The 14991-nt window shown below is 42.8% G+C and overlaps 1 protein-coding gene across 4 annotated transcripts in view; it reads left to right on the top strand.

Moving 5' to 3' along the window:
• Positions 1-14339, top strand: part of ZNF599 (zinc finger protein 599) — a 14855-nt gene extending 516 nt beyond the window's left edge. The window contains exons 1-4 of one of the 4 annotated variants that reach the window (XM_065536436.2): positions 1-357; positions 3144-3270; positions 5274-5369; positions 12419-14339. The exon at positions 1-357 is cut by the window's left edge and continues 516 nt beyond it. In XM_065536436.2, coding sequence (XP_065392508.1) covers positions 3237-3270; positions 5274-5369; positions 12419-13944 — 1656 coding nt within the window. In that variant the 5' untranslated portion in view covers positions 1-357; positions 3144-3236 and the 3' untranslated portion in view covers positions 13945-14339. Of the gene's footprint in view, positions 358-3143; positions 3271-5255; positions 5370-12418 lie in introns of all 4 variants that reach the window. The other 3 variants (XM_065536435.2, XM_005588792.5, XM_065536434.2) reach the window with 3 other exon arrangements.
• The last annotated feature ends 652 nt before the right edge of the window (positions 14340-14991 follow it).

Here is a 14991-nt window from a genome sequence, read left to right as displayed (position 1 = left end):
GAGAGGGTGAAGTGAGAGGGCAGGTGTAATCACTTCCTACCTAGGGTCCTGAATCCAGGACAGGAGTTGGAAGGAGAGGTCCCTGTTTCTGGCTCTAACTTTGAGCTGTCGCCTCGCTGCCCTCGGCCTCCATTCCCTCGGGTCTAAAATGCGAATCTCAATAATTTTCTCTGTGGAGGGAACTGGAGCTGGTACGCTTGTGACGTGGTCCCCTTTCAGTGCTCGGAGAGCATCACTCTAGGTGCCGTCTTTGAAGAAGGACTTCCCAGGTCCTGCTGTTGTTTTAGGGAATCATTCCAGCGGAAGTCTGGCCCTACCAAAAGCTAGGAGAGGGAATGAGAGCCTCGAGGGCAAGAGGTGAGGCGGGAGCAGCATTTTTGGCAGGAGGCTAGAAGGCAAGAAGCTCATTGGATTTGTCTTTGTGGATGCCTTGTTTGTTACAAATGAATCTGGCATGACGCCTAACAGCAGTGAATCCGTGCTCCTGTTTAACACATGCTCTTGTATTTAAAAAGCAAATCCAGTTCAATATTCATTAATGACAGTGTACGTGAATGTGTGTCTCTTGGAATGTGAGCACATAACAGGCCCCAAGTTACTCTCCAGCATGTCACACTGTTTACTCCTCATAACTCTGATCACCTTCAGGAGTTGTCTATTCATTTTTCCTCACCTGGCCTGTTCTCTAACCTCAATCTAACCTTGTTCCAGGGTCTCTTCAGAGAGAGCTTCCCTGGTTTCATCATGTAAAGTCACTCCCAGTCTTTGTGGTCTTCTCACTCTTGTGTTGTTTTCTAGAGTCTTCTGACTTTATCTTGATTGTTTATTGCTGAGGATCTGTCCCCTAACCCCGGAATGTGAGCTTCTGTTTTCCATCCCCAGCCCCAAAACTGTTCTGTTCTGGGCCTGTACCACTTAGTCGATAAGTGATTAATGAATGAGATTCTACCCTCTGGGGCTCCCATCCTACTTAGATTTAATCTAACCCAACCCCACCCCACACCCCACCATGGCTGCAGAGTCACTGCCCAGTCCACCAGGACACTTCCCCTCCCATTCTTCTCTCCTGCACATGCCAAGCTCATTGGACAATTTTCCCTGTCACATTGTTCCCAGATCTCTGCAAGCCTTCTCCTGGATGTGTGCTGCATTGATCTCTCCTAGGGTGCTACCGGAGCAAATAGGAAAAATACTAACAGCAACAAATAATAGCTGGTCTTCACTGAGCACACTGATAATGTGCTGAGAGGCAGTTTCTGCGTATTATCTTTAATGCCCTTCTTCTCAGAGTAAAATTCTTTCATTTTCCTTTCTTTACAGAAGAGGAACCGGAGACTCAGATCAACTACCCAAGGTTGCATAGGTCACAAGTAACAGAAACAATCCAGTATGTCGAGCACAAAGGCCTACATTATTTATTTATTTATTTATTTTTTGAAAGAGGGTCTAGCTCTGTTGCTTAGGCTGGAGTGCAGTGGCCCCATCACAGCTCACTAGCAATCCTCCCCACTAAGCCTCCTGAGTAGCTAGGATTATCGGTGTGTGCCACCACACCCAGCTAATTTTTTAATTTTTTGTGGAGACAGGGGCTCACTGTGTTGCCCAGGCTGGCCTCGAACTCCTGAACTCAAACAATCCTCCCACTTTGGCCTCTCAAAGTACTTACTGGCATGAGTCAACATGCCCAGCCATAAGCTTACATTTTTAACCAATATTTCACCCACAGTGAATTGGAGATCCCTTGGGGCGACAGCTAAAGTACACTTTGCAAGGGGAAGGTGCAGGCCTCTCTCTAGTAGGTGGGCATTGGAATGAAGGGGTCTTAGGGGAACCTTTCTGGCAAGGGGAACTGTATGGACAAAGGCAGAGGCATGAGGAGACGTAGAATGACACCAGGGCTTGTCACCTGCTGACATGTATCTTGTGTGATCATCTCATGATCATCGTGCCAACATCCCATTCTCACCCAGGACAGACAAGGTGCTTAAGGCAACTGCCCAGGTTCTTAGAGCCACAGCCTGCATTGCCCTTGGCCACTTGTGTTACCTGGTACCTAAGGGAAATGTGCTAATCGTGGCTCCGGAAGAAAAAGAACAGGTTGCTGCTCATTGTGGGATATTCCAGGGAGTCTGCAAGCCCCAGCTGCCTGAAGGCAGGGAAACCTTGTTTGAGCCCTCCTAAGCCCTAGGCAGCTGGCACCTCTTCAGGTACCTCTTCTATGAGGCAAAGAAAGGCTCTGCTCTTCCTTCCATATCTATGGAAGTATTTTCAGGAGTGGCTGAAATTGTTTTCATTGTAAAAATTATAGGAAATATTTTTAGCACTTGTCACTGTGGATTCACTGTGGTGATGGAGGAGTACAGGGGTCACACTCATAGATCCTGGACCTGAGAGATGTGGCTTCAAATCCTGCTTCTGCTTATTAGACATACACCTCTGAGTGACTTGACTCTGAGCCTCAATTTGCTGATTGTGAAATGGAGATGATGATGGCATTTACATCATGGGCTATAGGATGATTACTGAAATTGACAAACACATTGTAACACATGCTGGGCACTGCCATGTTTGCTTTATGAATGTTTTCTCATTAATTCTCACAGCAGTCTGTTGAAGTGGGAACTATTAATGTATTGATGTGGAAACTGGGGCTCCAAGAAATTAAGAGACTTCTCCAAGGTCACACATCTGGCATGGGTTGGTTCAAGAGGCTGGATCTAAACTTCAGGAGCCTGATTCCAGACCTGGAGACATTTAGTTGCTTGAACACAGCATGTAAAGCCCTCGGGTGCAGGCAAATGGTGCAGACCAGTGAGGCTCAGCTACTGCTGCTGTGATTATTGTTTGAATTCTTATTTTTCCCCATTCTTCTAACGTCCTAGGATGTTACTGTCTGCTCTTCACAGTCATATGGGATTATCATTGTCTTGTATCATTTTCCAGTGGTTTCCAACCTAGGAGGCTTTTCTCTCCCACATCTTTGTATTCTGTCAGCGGCACCATCTTCCTCCACAGAGCTCAGTGCTTCTCAGGAGTTGCTCAGTGATTCAGGGCCTCTGGACCCTTTGCCAGTAACCAAGAAATGGGCTGTAATTTCACCTAATAGCTCCACAGCCACCTGTCACCTCTGTTTGACTTCCCAGGCATTAGTATCATTTGAAGACGTGGTTGTGACCTTCACTGGAGAGGAATGGGGGCACCTGGACCTGGCCCAGAGGACCCTGTACCAGGAGGTGATGCTGGAGACCTGCAGGCTTCTAGTCTCACTGGGTAAGACCTCATTACCTTCCCATGTCGGGGACCCACAGCCTCTTTGAATCCACCCTTTCTAGGCCTGGCTGGTCCGGAAGCCTCAGGACACACCCTTCCCTGATCCCTGCAGCCTCCGCACGTTGTGGTCTGACCTCCTCTTCCTGGGTTTCCTTTCGTCTCCGTCAAAGATTGTTGTGTAAGGAACATAGTCCTCCTCAACACTTTCATCCCGCTGTCTAACACAGCTGGCCTCAGTCTGATATGCTTATCCCAGACTGCCACAAAAGGTAATTGGCCCAGCTTGGTTGAGTCAAATGTCCTCACAGCCCAGTTAGCAGGACCTGTGGATAATGGGAAGTTCTGCAAGCAGCGGGTGATTGACACAGGTACTAAGAAGGTGCTTGTTATCAGTGCTGCTGGTATCTTTCTCAGCAACACAGTCTCAGCTGAAAAGTCTATTTGGCCCCTGGCACCTGCACAGGTAACCCTTACTTCCTAAGGCCTGTGCCTTGCTCCTCTGCTGCTACAGATGATTATGTAAAGGGGGCATAGACACATTCTCAAATGGCATGGGTGTATGCTATCTGAGAAAGCTGTTCTTTGTTTCTTTTCTCTTTCCTGCCTTTTGAATGTTGAGTGTTGGCTTAGGGCTGAATCTTTAACACTCCGGTAGCTGTTGGTGAATTTCTTCCTCAGTAGAAAGAGTAGCCTCAAACTCCCAGCCTCGAGCAGGCAGCAGGAACTTGCTGGGACCTGATACCGTTTTGATTTTGCCATTTTTATAGTAACCTGTCACAGCAAGTTAACTAATACCCATAAAGTGCTTAGAATAGAGCTGGAAACAAAATAACTTCCACATGTGTTTGCTACATTTAACAAATTAATAAATACCAAATGCTTTGCCACCTAAACGTCTAATAGCCAGTTTGCCCAGAAGTTGGTCTGAGTAGAAATTAATGGAGGCCCAAGGTCTCGCTTCGTTCAGATGTTCAAATGGTTACCGTCACTGGGCTCTCCCAGCCCTGCGTCCCCACAAGGGATGAGTCATTAATGAAGTAAACGCGGTGTTATTTTATGACAACTGTGATTAGCTGTGAAAAGGAGATGTATGGGGAACAGCATTCCAGGAGGAGGGACCGACATGAGCAGCATCCGTGTGGGAGCAGGGTGCTTGATTCCTTAACAGAGATGAAGGCAGGCCTGATTCCCCTTTAACACTGCTCATCACCCAGCTCAGTGCCAGGCATATGGCAGAACATTTGCTGAGTGTGCATGTGGCATGGAAGTGTGCATAATCCTATGGTGAACATTTGCTAAGTGACAGCTGGATGCATGCCAGGACAAGATTTTCCAATTGATGCTTCTGGGTCCTGGTGCGTCAGTCACTGACTTCTCTCCAGAGTCTTCTGTCTTTTAGCCTTCCCAGTTGGCAAAATGTGTGTGGCTGCATGTGGAAGAAGACCACCTCCTGCCAGTTTCACCCTGAAAATAATTTATTACTTCACCTGATGAGAAGCCCTGAGGTGCTGCTGGCTCCTGGCTTGGTCGATGCCAATCCATGCTAACCCAGTTCTCTATCTGCTTTCTCTCCTCAGTCTAGGGCCCTGGCCAGTACCCTTGTGGGGCAGTAGGCCTCCATGTTCAGCTTCAGTCCCTGGCCTGCCTTACACAACTATCAATAGATGCCATTCATCAGGCGATTTAGTCCTGTGTTTTTCAACCATCATGGGCACCAAAATCACCTGGGGAGCTTTAAAAACTACCAGTGCTCAGTCCTTCTGCTCAGAGAGTTGTTTTAATTTATTCTGTTTTTGGAACTGGGTGTTGCTAGGTAGTTTTGATGCACAGGGTGGTTGAATCCTACTAGCTTAGGTTAATTAGGAAATAGTTTTGGTGAGGCGGGGGAGGGCCCCTTCTGGGGTTTCGTTGCAGTATGTTAAATGTATATACTCCTTTCCACCTCAGACTTTTCTTTTTGTCTTTACCTATATACCATACTCCAGTTGTTTCTCCATGCACAGGGCATCCTGTTCCCAAACCAGAGCTGATCTACCTACTGGAACATGGACAGGACCTGTGGACAGTGAAGAGAGGCCTCTCCCAAAGCACTTGTGCAGGTTGGTGACTTTGAGAGTCTGGCAGCGAGTATCAGGGCAGCTTGCAGACCACCCAGGCATCACTGTGTCTGAAATGCCATGGGCAGCTATTTTGTGGTCTTGAGTGGTCATGGAGCCCTTGACCCCATGGTTCCCCATCTTCCCACTCCATCACACACTCTTCACCTTTATTCAGGTTGGAATATGCTCAGTAGGAGACAGATTCTAGGCTTTAATGATTTGCCACTCACTAGCCTCATGACTCTGGAGAAGTTGTGTGATGTCACTGTGCCTTTGGTATATAAGTTAGGCTGAGTTATTTACCTTCTCTGAAAAATAAACTCCAAAATCCTGGCGACTCAACAGATTTAGTTTAGTTTAGTTTTTTCATCCATGCCATAGTCCAGTGTGGGTCAGCGGGAAAGCCGTGTACCTGTATTTATTTAGGGATCACATGCATTCTGTTGTCAATATGCAGCTTTAAGGTTGCCCTGGCCAAGAGGAATGGGAGAGGTGGGCAGTAGTCACTTCCACTTGCACACACACATCACTTCCATTCACATTTCATTGACAAGAACTAGGTATTAGGATACACGTTTTATCAGGCTGGGAAATGTGGTTTAGCTTTTTTATGCCCAAGGAGAAGAGCCCATGGGTATAGTGAACATACACTTATCTGATAAACTTAGCCTACATTTGAAAGATAGTGATGATAGTTTCTGCATGACTGGGTTGTTTGGGAATGTGACTGCATAACAGGAAACTGCCTAACACACTGCCTGACCCAGAGTGGCTCAACAGAAGTTACCTGTTAGTAATATTCATGTAGTGTTAGTCATAAGGAATAGTGATAGCTCGGACGTTCTTCTGCATTCAGAAGACAGTCCTTTCTTTTCCTGCAGATTACTATTTCAAACTACACTCTGCATCCCACCATTTTTCACCTTCTCCAGCCCGTCATTTATTGATCCATCCATCCATCCATCCTTTCATTTGTGTATCAGATACCCAGAAGCACTCCCTAGCCCTATTGTTTTCTGGCCCTCCTGTCTTCTAAAACCTCAAGGTGATGATTGCCTTTGTCAGTCCCACATCTGGGCTGCCAAAGGGAGCTGGAGCCATCAAGCAGCTGGATTTGTGACACTGCAGATTCACCATCTCGCCCCTCTAATGTCCTTCTTGCCTGCTCAGCCAGCTTTCACCCCTCTCCCCAGTTCCACATCTTCACTTGAATGTCTCAGAGACACCTCACACTCATCATGCTTCAAAAGGACCTCATGATCTCCCCATTTTCAGCTAATGCCCCTTTCAGTGAGTGGAGAAGGCTAAAAACAAACGTGGACAACCCCTCAATACCTCCATCTCCCTCATACCCAATATCCAGCCATCCCCGAATCTTGACCGCTTTACATCATCCATGTCTCCTGAATCCCTCACCTTCACCAGTTCCATCAGCTCCAGCATTAGTACTCTAGGCCAAGTGATTATCTCTTGCCTGCATAATGCTGCCATATTCCTCACTGTTTTCCCCACATGTGCTCTGTGCCTCTGGTCAGCCCTGTGTGTTATATCTGCATCCACTCACATATTCCATGTATCACCGCCTCCCTTGCCACTGATGTCAGAGCATCTGACCTACTTTATGAATAAAGCCTACACACTTGATTTTCTTGTTTTTTGACACTTACTGAGTCACGTGCATCTGACTCATCCTGCAACTTCCTTCTCACTTCCGTGGAAGAGTTCTCATCCTAGCCATGGCTAATTTCTCCAGCATAATCTAGATTACACTTTCTGCCTTCTCAGGTGTATTAGCCATCTACTGCTATTCATATGTAACAATATTACCACAAACCCTGCAGCTGGAAACATCACTCATTTATTATCTCCCACCTATGGATTGGGAGTCCGGGCACAGCTTAGCCAGGTCCTCTCAGGACTGTCATAGGCAGCTCATAGCTCATCACAGTCAGCTCACTTCTTCAAATCAAGCCACTATGTGAGACTCCAGCAAAACTGATGCTTCAGTCTTATAAAATTACATATATTTTATCATGCACATTCCATCATCTTTGCCATATTCTATTCTTTAGAAGCAAATTGAGGTCCTGCCAATATTCTAAAGGGGGACTACAAAAGGGTGTGAACACCATGACTTGGGGATCATGAGAAGCCATACATGAATCTCTCTGCTGCATCAGGGAACATGCTTCTTCACTTATTTCCTGCCTCTTCTATATTGTCATCCCCGCTGTACTCAACATTTAAAAAAATGATGATGTTTCTGATACCTGGGGGAAACTTTTTTTTTTAATGCTCTTACGTCTCCAGCAGCATCTAAATATTGCTGACTCTATTTCACCTGAATAGCCAAGCTTGTTGGAGGAGTCTTCTCATTCTTTGAAGAGACATCTACACAAGACCTTCCTTTATTTTTTCCCTTATGTTTGTACTGAGGTGCAATTTATACATAATAAGTGTACAAATCATAAAGTTTCATTTCTTTAAAATTTTATATATGTACAAGTCAGAGAAACCACCTCACAGTTCAAGAAATACAGTGTTTTCAGCACTTAACAGGCTCCTTGTGCTCATTCTTTGTCAGTATCCCCTTCTACAAAAGTAGCCAGTGTTTACACTCTATCACCATACATTAGTTTTGAAGGCATATACGTAGAACCTTCCAGTATATACTCTGTCCTGACTTCTTTCGATAATCTTTATGACTCAGATTCATTCATGTGGTTGCATATCGTTGGAGTTAGTTCATTACCATCATTGAATGAATAGACTACATAGACCCATTTTCCTATTGATGGACATTTGATTTGGTCTCCATTTTTGGAATATTATGAAGACTACTCTTACGAATATTCTTGATTTTATTTTTTGTTGGATATAAACTCATATTTCTGTGGGGAATATACATACAAGTGGACTGGCCAGATCAAGTGTGGGCATAGATTAGCTTTAATCGAAACCACCAGTTTCAGAGTAACTCACCATTTCACATTTCCACCAGCCATGTATGAGAGCCTTCATTGTTCCACATACGCCTGAGCAGTTGGTGTCTTTCCCTTTATTCCTTGATGCCTGGTAGTGGTGTTGCTCAGCACCACAGCACTTAATATGTTCTTACCCAGGTCACTGTTGCCATCCTGATTGCTAAATTCAACTATAATAATGATAATAGACAGTGGTCTACAGTTTACCAAACATTTACCCTTTGTCACGCAAATGAACTTTGGTTTGGTTTTTGTTTTTTTTTCAGACAGGGTCTCACTCTGTCGCCTAGGCTAGTGTGCAGTGGCACAATCTCAGCTCATTGCAGCCTCTGCCTCTTGGGTTCAAGTGATTCTTGTGCCTCAGCCTCCTAATTGCGATTACAGGCATACACCACCACACTTGGCTGATTTTTTTGTATTTTTAGTAGAGATGGGGTTTTGCTATGTTGGCCAGGCTGGTAATTCCTGGCCTCAAGTGATCTTCCTGCCTCAGCCTCCCAAAGCACTGGGATTACAGGTGTGAGCCCCCACACCCAGCCACAAACAAATGTTTTATATGCTTTTTCTCCTAACAGCTTGTAGGCAGGAACAGAACATCCCAGTTTTTCAGATGAGGAAAGTGAGTCTTAGAAAAGTATGTTAGTCTGCTCTGGCTGCTGTAATAAAATACTATAGACTGCATGGCTTATATAGCAGAAATGTATTTTCTCTCAGGTTTAGAGGCCGCAAGTCTAAGGGCAAGGTACCAGCATGGTTGAGTTCTGATAAGGTTTGTCTTCCCAGCTTGCAGACAGCTGTCTTCTCACTTTGTGCTCACATGGCCTTCCCTCAGTGCCTTCACACACAGTGGAAGCTCTCTAGTGTCTCTTCTTACAAGAGGTTTACCATGTTGGCCAGGCTGGTCTCGAACTCCTGACCTTCAGTGATCCGCCTGTCTTGGCCTTCCAAAGTGCTGGGATTACAGGCATGAGCTACCACACCTGGACCCCCCTCTGACTTTCATAATTGTCCCTAGGTGTGCAGAATTAGAAAAATGATAAATAGTGATTTATGACACATTGTGGTCATTAGTCAATGCGTGTCCTGGTTTTTTGTTTTATTTTCTTTCATTGCATTTTATTATTTATTCATCCTCCTTTAAAAAGATCGCAATGAACACCTACAAACTTTCGCCAAGTACAAGAACATTACCTGCTTCCTGCATCTGTTGATGTGTTTCTTTCCTTTCCCATTCCTGTGCTGCCTCCCTTGCATACATGGCCAATTTAAGATTTGTTATTCCATTGCTTATTCTGTAGGAAGATTCAGGTTTTTTCCATAAATATAGGCTATTCAGATATTCTGATTTTGCTTGTCAGTTTTGGTAATTTGAGTGATTTAAAATATTTGCCCACTTTATCTTTGTCTTCCCATTACTTTTTAAGATTGTTTCATCTCAAAATGGTGAATTTTATATTTTATCACAATAAAAGTCAGAAAAATAAATTTAACATATCTATATATCTTTTTATAATGCCATTTAAAACTGATAAACCTTCTAAAAAAATAAAAGGTTGTTACATTGTATTCTTGTGTGTGTGTATTTTGCTTTTTTTGAACATTATAAAAAGTGTATTGTGGTTTATATTGTCTTCTAGGGTTTTCACTCTTACTCAACAGTAAGTTACTAACATTCATGATGCATATAGCTGTAGTTCACTCATTTTTTTCCTGCTATAGTCAGTTGCATGAATATAACACAATGTATTCATTTTCAGGGAGAGCTTAAAAATGTTTGCTTATTGTTTTTTGTTCTCATAAACAATGCTGCCATAAATTCATATATGTGACCTCAGACACATCTATAGGAGTTTCTCTTAGTAAAGTTCCTTGGACTGGCATTTCTGGATTATAAGATAAGCAAAAGAAGAATTTTACTAGATAATGCTCTGTTGTTTCCTAAAATGGTTATACCCATTTCACTTCCCTTGCCGTATCTGAACGATTTCATAGAACACCATACTCTTCAATAGTTGATGCTGTCAGGTCCTTTAGTTTTTTCAACCTAGTGAGTATAAAATGGGGCATCTCATTGTGGTCCTAATTTGTTTTTCCCCCATTACCAAGAAAGTTGAACACATGTTGATTGGTCAATGTATATCTTCTGTGGAATATCAGTGCATAATATGTTCATTTTTCATTTTGGGGTGGAGTGAAGTTCCCAACCATAATTGTGAGTTTATTTCCCCTTTCAACTCAGTTTTTGGTTCATGTATTTTGAGGCTCTGGTGTTTGGTGCATACAGATTTAAGATGATTTTGTCTTCCTAGTGCCATGGTCTTCTCTTTATCTTGTGATGCCCCTCTTTGTCTCATTTTCTTAGGTCTTTGCTATCTGATACTAACGTTACCTTTTTTGTTTGTTTGCTTTTTTGTTTATTATATTTACTGTAGTCAAATTTTTCATTTATGATTAATGCTTTTATATCTTGTTCTAGAAATCTTTCTCAAAAGATACTCATTTTTATTTTGTGTTTAATGTTTAGCTTCTGACAGTTGGATCTTAATCACTCTGGAGGTAATTCTGTATGTGGTATGAGGTAGGAATATTATTTCATTTTTCTCCATGTGGCAAATAATTGTTCTAAATCCATTTATTGAATGGTTCCTCCTTTTCCCAATGGCCTTCTCTGCTGCTTCTATCATATATCAAAGTTACATATATACATTTCTGAGTTCTCCATTTCATTTTTCCCTTTCACCGTTTGTCTTATATCTATGCCTAACCACACTGCCTGAATGCATATAGTTTCATCATAATACTAATTCCTCATAGGATAAGTCCCCTGCTTTATTCTTCAGAGTTATCCTAGTCTCTGTATTAGCTGACTGGTCTCTATCCACAGTCAGCTTGTCAATATCTATGAAAAACCCTATTGAGATTTTATCTGATGTTGTACTGAATTTAGAAGTGAATTTAGGGAGAAGTGACAACTTTATATTGATTAATCTCTTTTCATATAGATCTTTAGTGCATTAAGTTTTATAATTTTCTTCATGTAGATCTTACCTATTTTGTGTATGTTCACTTAGTCTTTACTCAGACATTGTGGACTCATTATGTTCATCCAGATGCTTCTCACCCTCCTCACTTTTACAGGCAAGGATCCTGAGAATATGTTTCTTCTCTGTCTCTGCCTGCCTTTCCATCCTCATCTCCATCATCTCATTCCATTTACATTATTCAGCAATCAGCATTCTCTCAAGACTTTCAACCCTTGTACATTCTGTTTTCATCTGCCAAAGTTTCCCTCCTAATTCCTCTGTCTGGGAACTCCTACTCCTCTTTTTAAAGAAAGCTCACATAGCACCTTTTCTTGGTGCTGTGATCCAAGACATCCTCTGATCCCTCTCTGTCTCTCTTCTGGGCCATGTTAAGTATACCTTCCCTGCATTGCCATAGTGCCATGAGACTGCCTCTGTCAGAGCACATTCATCACACACATTGTAATTATTAGTCTGCCCAATCTCCCTCATTTGGGAGAGTGAGGAGCTGTCTCCATTCCAGATTCTCTGTCCTCTGCCCTTGCTTTTCCTTTGGGTTTCCTTTTAAAGATCTCAAGAGTCCAAGAATTAAGAAAGAATTTGCAAGCCTGGTTTTGAGAGATGTAAAAATGCAGTAGGCGGCCAGGTGTGGTGGCTTACGCCTGTAATCCCAGCACTTTGGGAGGCCAAGGTGGGCGGATCACAAGGTCAGGAGATCGAGACCATCCTGGCTAACATGGTGAAACCCCGTCTCTACTACAAATAAAAAAATTAGCTGGGTGTGGTGGCAGGCGCCTGTAGTCCCAGCTACTCTGGAGGCTGAGGCAGGAGAATGGTGTGAACCCGTGAGGCAGAGCTTGCAGTGAGCCAAGATCGTGCCACGGCACTCGAGCCTGAGCGACAGAACGAGACTCAAAAAAAAAAAAAAAATGCAGTAGACATCAGAGACACTGTTGTCACCTTCATTCTTCTGCTAAAATAGTGATTTTGTTTGTTCTATGTTGACATCACTAATGTTTTTTTTATATTGGATTTCCTTCAGGTGAAAAAGCAAAACCCAAGACTACAGAGCCTACTGTTTCTCAGCTGGCCTTCTCTGAGGAATTCTCTTTCCAGGAATTTCTGGCACAGAGATCCTCAAGAGATTCCAGGTTTGGGCAAGCTAGAGATGAGGAAAAGCTAATAGAAATTCAGGAAGGGAACTTGAGGCCAGGAACAAACCCGCACAAAGAGATATGCCCTGGGAAGTTGAGCTATAAACATGACGATTTGGAGCCAGATGATAGTCTGGGCTTAAGGGTTTTACAGGAACGAGTCACTCCACAAGATGCTGTCCATGAACATGACTCTCAACGACCAGAAAAAGACCCCATAATTGATGCAAGGAATAACCCTTACACATGCATGGAATGTGGGAAAGGCTTTAGCAAGAAGTGGGCCCTTGTTCGGCATCAACAGATTCATGCTGGAGTGAAGCCCTATGAGTGCAATGAGTGTGGGAAAGCCTGTCGTTATATGGCTGATGTCATTCGACATATGAGGCTTCATACTGGGGAAAAGCCATATAAGTGTATTGAGTGTGGGAAAGCCTTCAAACGCAGGTTTCACCTCACAGAGCACCAGCGTATTCACACCGGAGATAAGCCCTATGAGTGCAAAGAATGTGGCAAAGCATTCACCCACCGCTCTTCTTTTATCCAGCATAATATGACTCACACTCGAGAAAAACCCTTTTTATGCAAAGAATGTGGGAAAGCTTTTTACTACAGTTCCTCATTTGCTCAACACATGAGGATTCATACTGGAAAGAAACTCTATGAGTGCAGTAAATGTGGAAAGGCCTTCACACACCGCTCCACATTTATCCAGCACAATATGACCCACACGGGAGAAAAACCATTTTTATGTAAAGAATGTGGAAAAGCCTTTTGCCTCAACTCATCCTTCACTCAGCACATGAGGATTCACACTGGAGAGAAACCCTATGAGTGCAGTGAATGTGGAAAGGCCTTTACTCATCGCTCCACTTTCATCCGACATAAGAGGACCCATACCGGAGAGAAGCCCTTTGAGTGCAAAGAATGTGGGAAGGCCTTTTGTGACAGCTCTTCCTTAATTCAACACATGAGGATTCACACTGGTGAGAAGCCTTATGAGTGCAGTAAATGTGGAAAGGCCTTTACACACCATTCTGTTTTTATTCGACACAACAGGACCCACAGTGGACAAAAACCCTTGGAGTGCAAAGAATGTGCAAAAGCCTTTTACTATAGCTCTTCCTTCACTCGACACATGAGGATTCACACTGGAGAGAAACCCTATGTTTGTAGAGAATGTGGGAAGGCTTTTACCCAACCTGCAAATTTTGTTCGGCATAAGAGGATCCACACTGGAGAAAAACCCTTTGAATGCAAAGAATGTGAGAAAGCCTTCTGTGACAACTTTGCTTTAACTCAGCACATGAGAACTCATACTGGAGAGAAACCCTTTGAGTGCAATGAATGTGGAAAGACCTTCAGCCACAGTTCATCGTTCACTCACCATCGAAAGATTCATACCAGAGTTTAAAAGATACAGGAAGGACTTTTACAAGTGTGTTCGCCTTTAGTGAACTCATAGTGGTGACATACCTTTCCTTTTGAATGTAACTATTGAGGGAAATCTTTTGGCTAGAGAAATGTCTTAGTATCTGAGAATTTATACTAACGAGAAACAAAATTGTCCCTGTGAAATCTTTTTATGGCAGGTAATCACTTATCATCCAAAGAATTATATTAAAGATTGACCCAGTTTAGAGCCTTACACTGTACCTGAGAATAATAGAGAGGAGAGACCTGGTGGTTAACATGCATTTAGGTAAAATGTCAGCAACAACTTTCCTCTTATTAATACTATAAATCCATCTCAAGCATATTTTAAAATAATGAGAGATGGAAGAAACAATCTAGAAGAGAAAAGAAAAAGACGTGCATAACTTGTTTCCAATTTCCCTGTTTATGACAGTTTGTCATTTGGCGGGTTGGGGGATGGAACAGGGAATAAGACATTGAAAAAGTCTCATCCCCTTTATATGTCTGATATATATATATCTCTCTCTAAGGAGAATTGGACCATTGAGGGCAGCTCTGCCAACATTTATTAGAAGTATTCATTGTTCCAAAACTGCCATCTCTACCCTTGAGGGAGTGTAAGTCTTTGTGAGAAATATAAAGGCTTGAGTCATGAAATATGTAACACATGTGCACATGTACACACATTCATTTATATATATATATGCAGTGAATTGTTACTCGTGGTAGTTAGGTTCTGTGAATTTTCTGTGCACACTGAATTAGTGAATGCTGAATGATTGTTGCTAGAGGAAATACAGGATTAGCTTCTATAAGCCTTGGATCCAAACATTTTTATCAAGCAGTCAACATATAACTTTCTTCTATGGGTATTTGTTTGTTTGTTTGTCTGTTTGTTTAAAGACATCTTATCAGTGTTTCTTGAATAATTATAATTACTATTCTTTATAATAAAAATATTTTAATTATAGCATGTTTGTGTAATGTACTCAGTATATTATACTGCTTTACCTCTTAATTATGTACACACAGTACACATATACAG

The sequence above is a fragment of the Macaca fascicularis genome, chromosome 19 (assembly GCF_037993035.2).
Source record: "Macaca fascicularis isolate 582-1 chromosome 19, T2T-MFA8v1.1".
Taxonomy (NCBI): Eukaryota; Metazoa; Chordata; class Mammalia; order Primates; family Cercopithecidae; genus Macaca; species Macaca fascicularis.
Note: the sequence above shows the minus strand (reverse complement) of the source record. Positions and strands in the feature narration are given on the sequence as shown.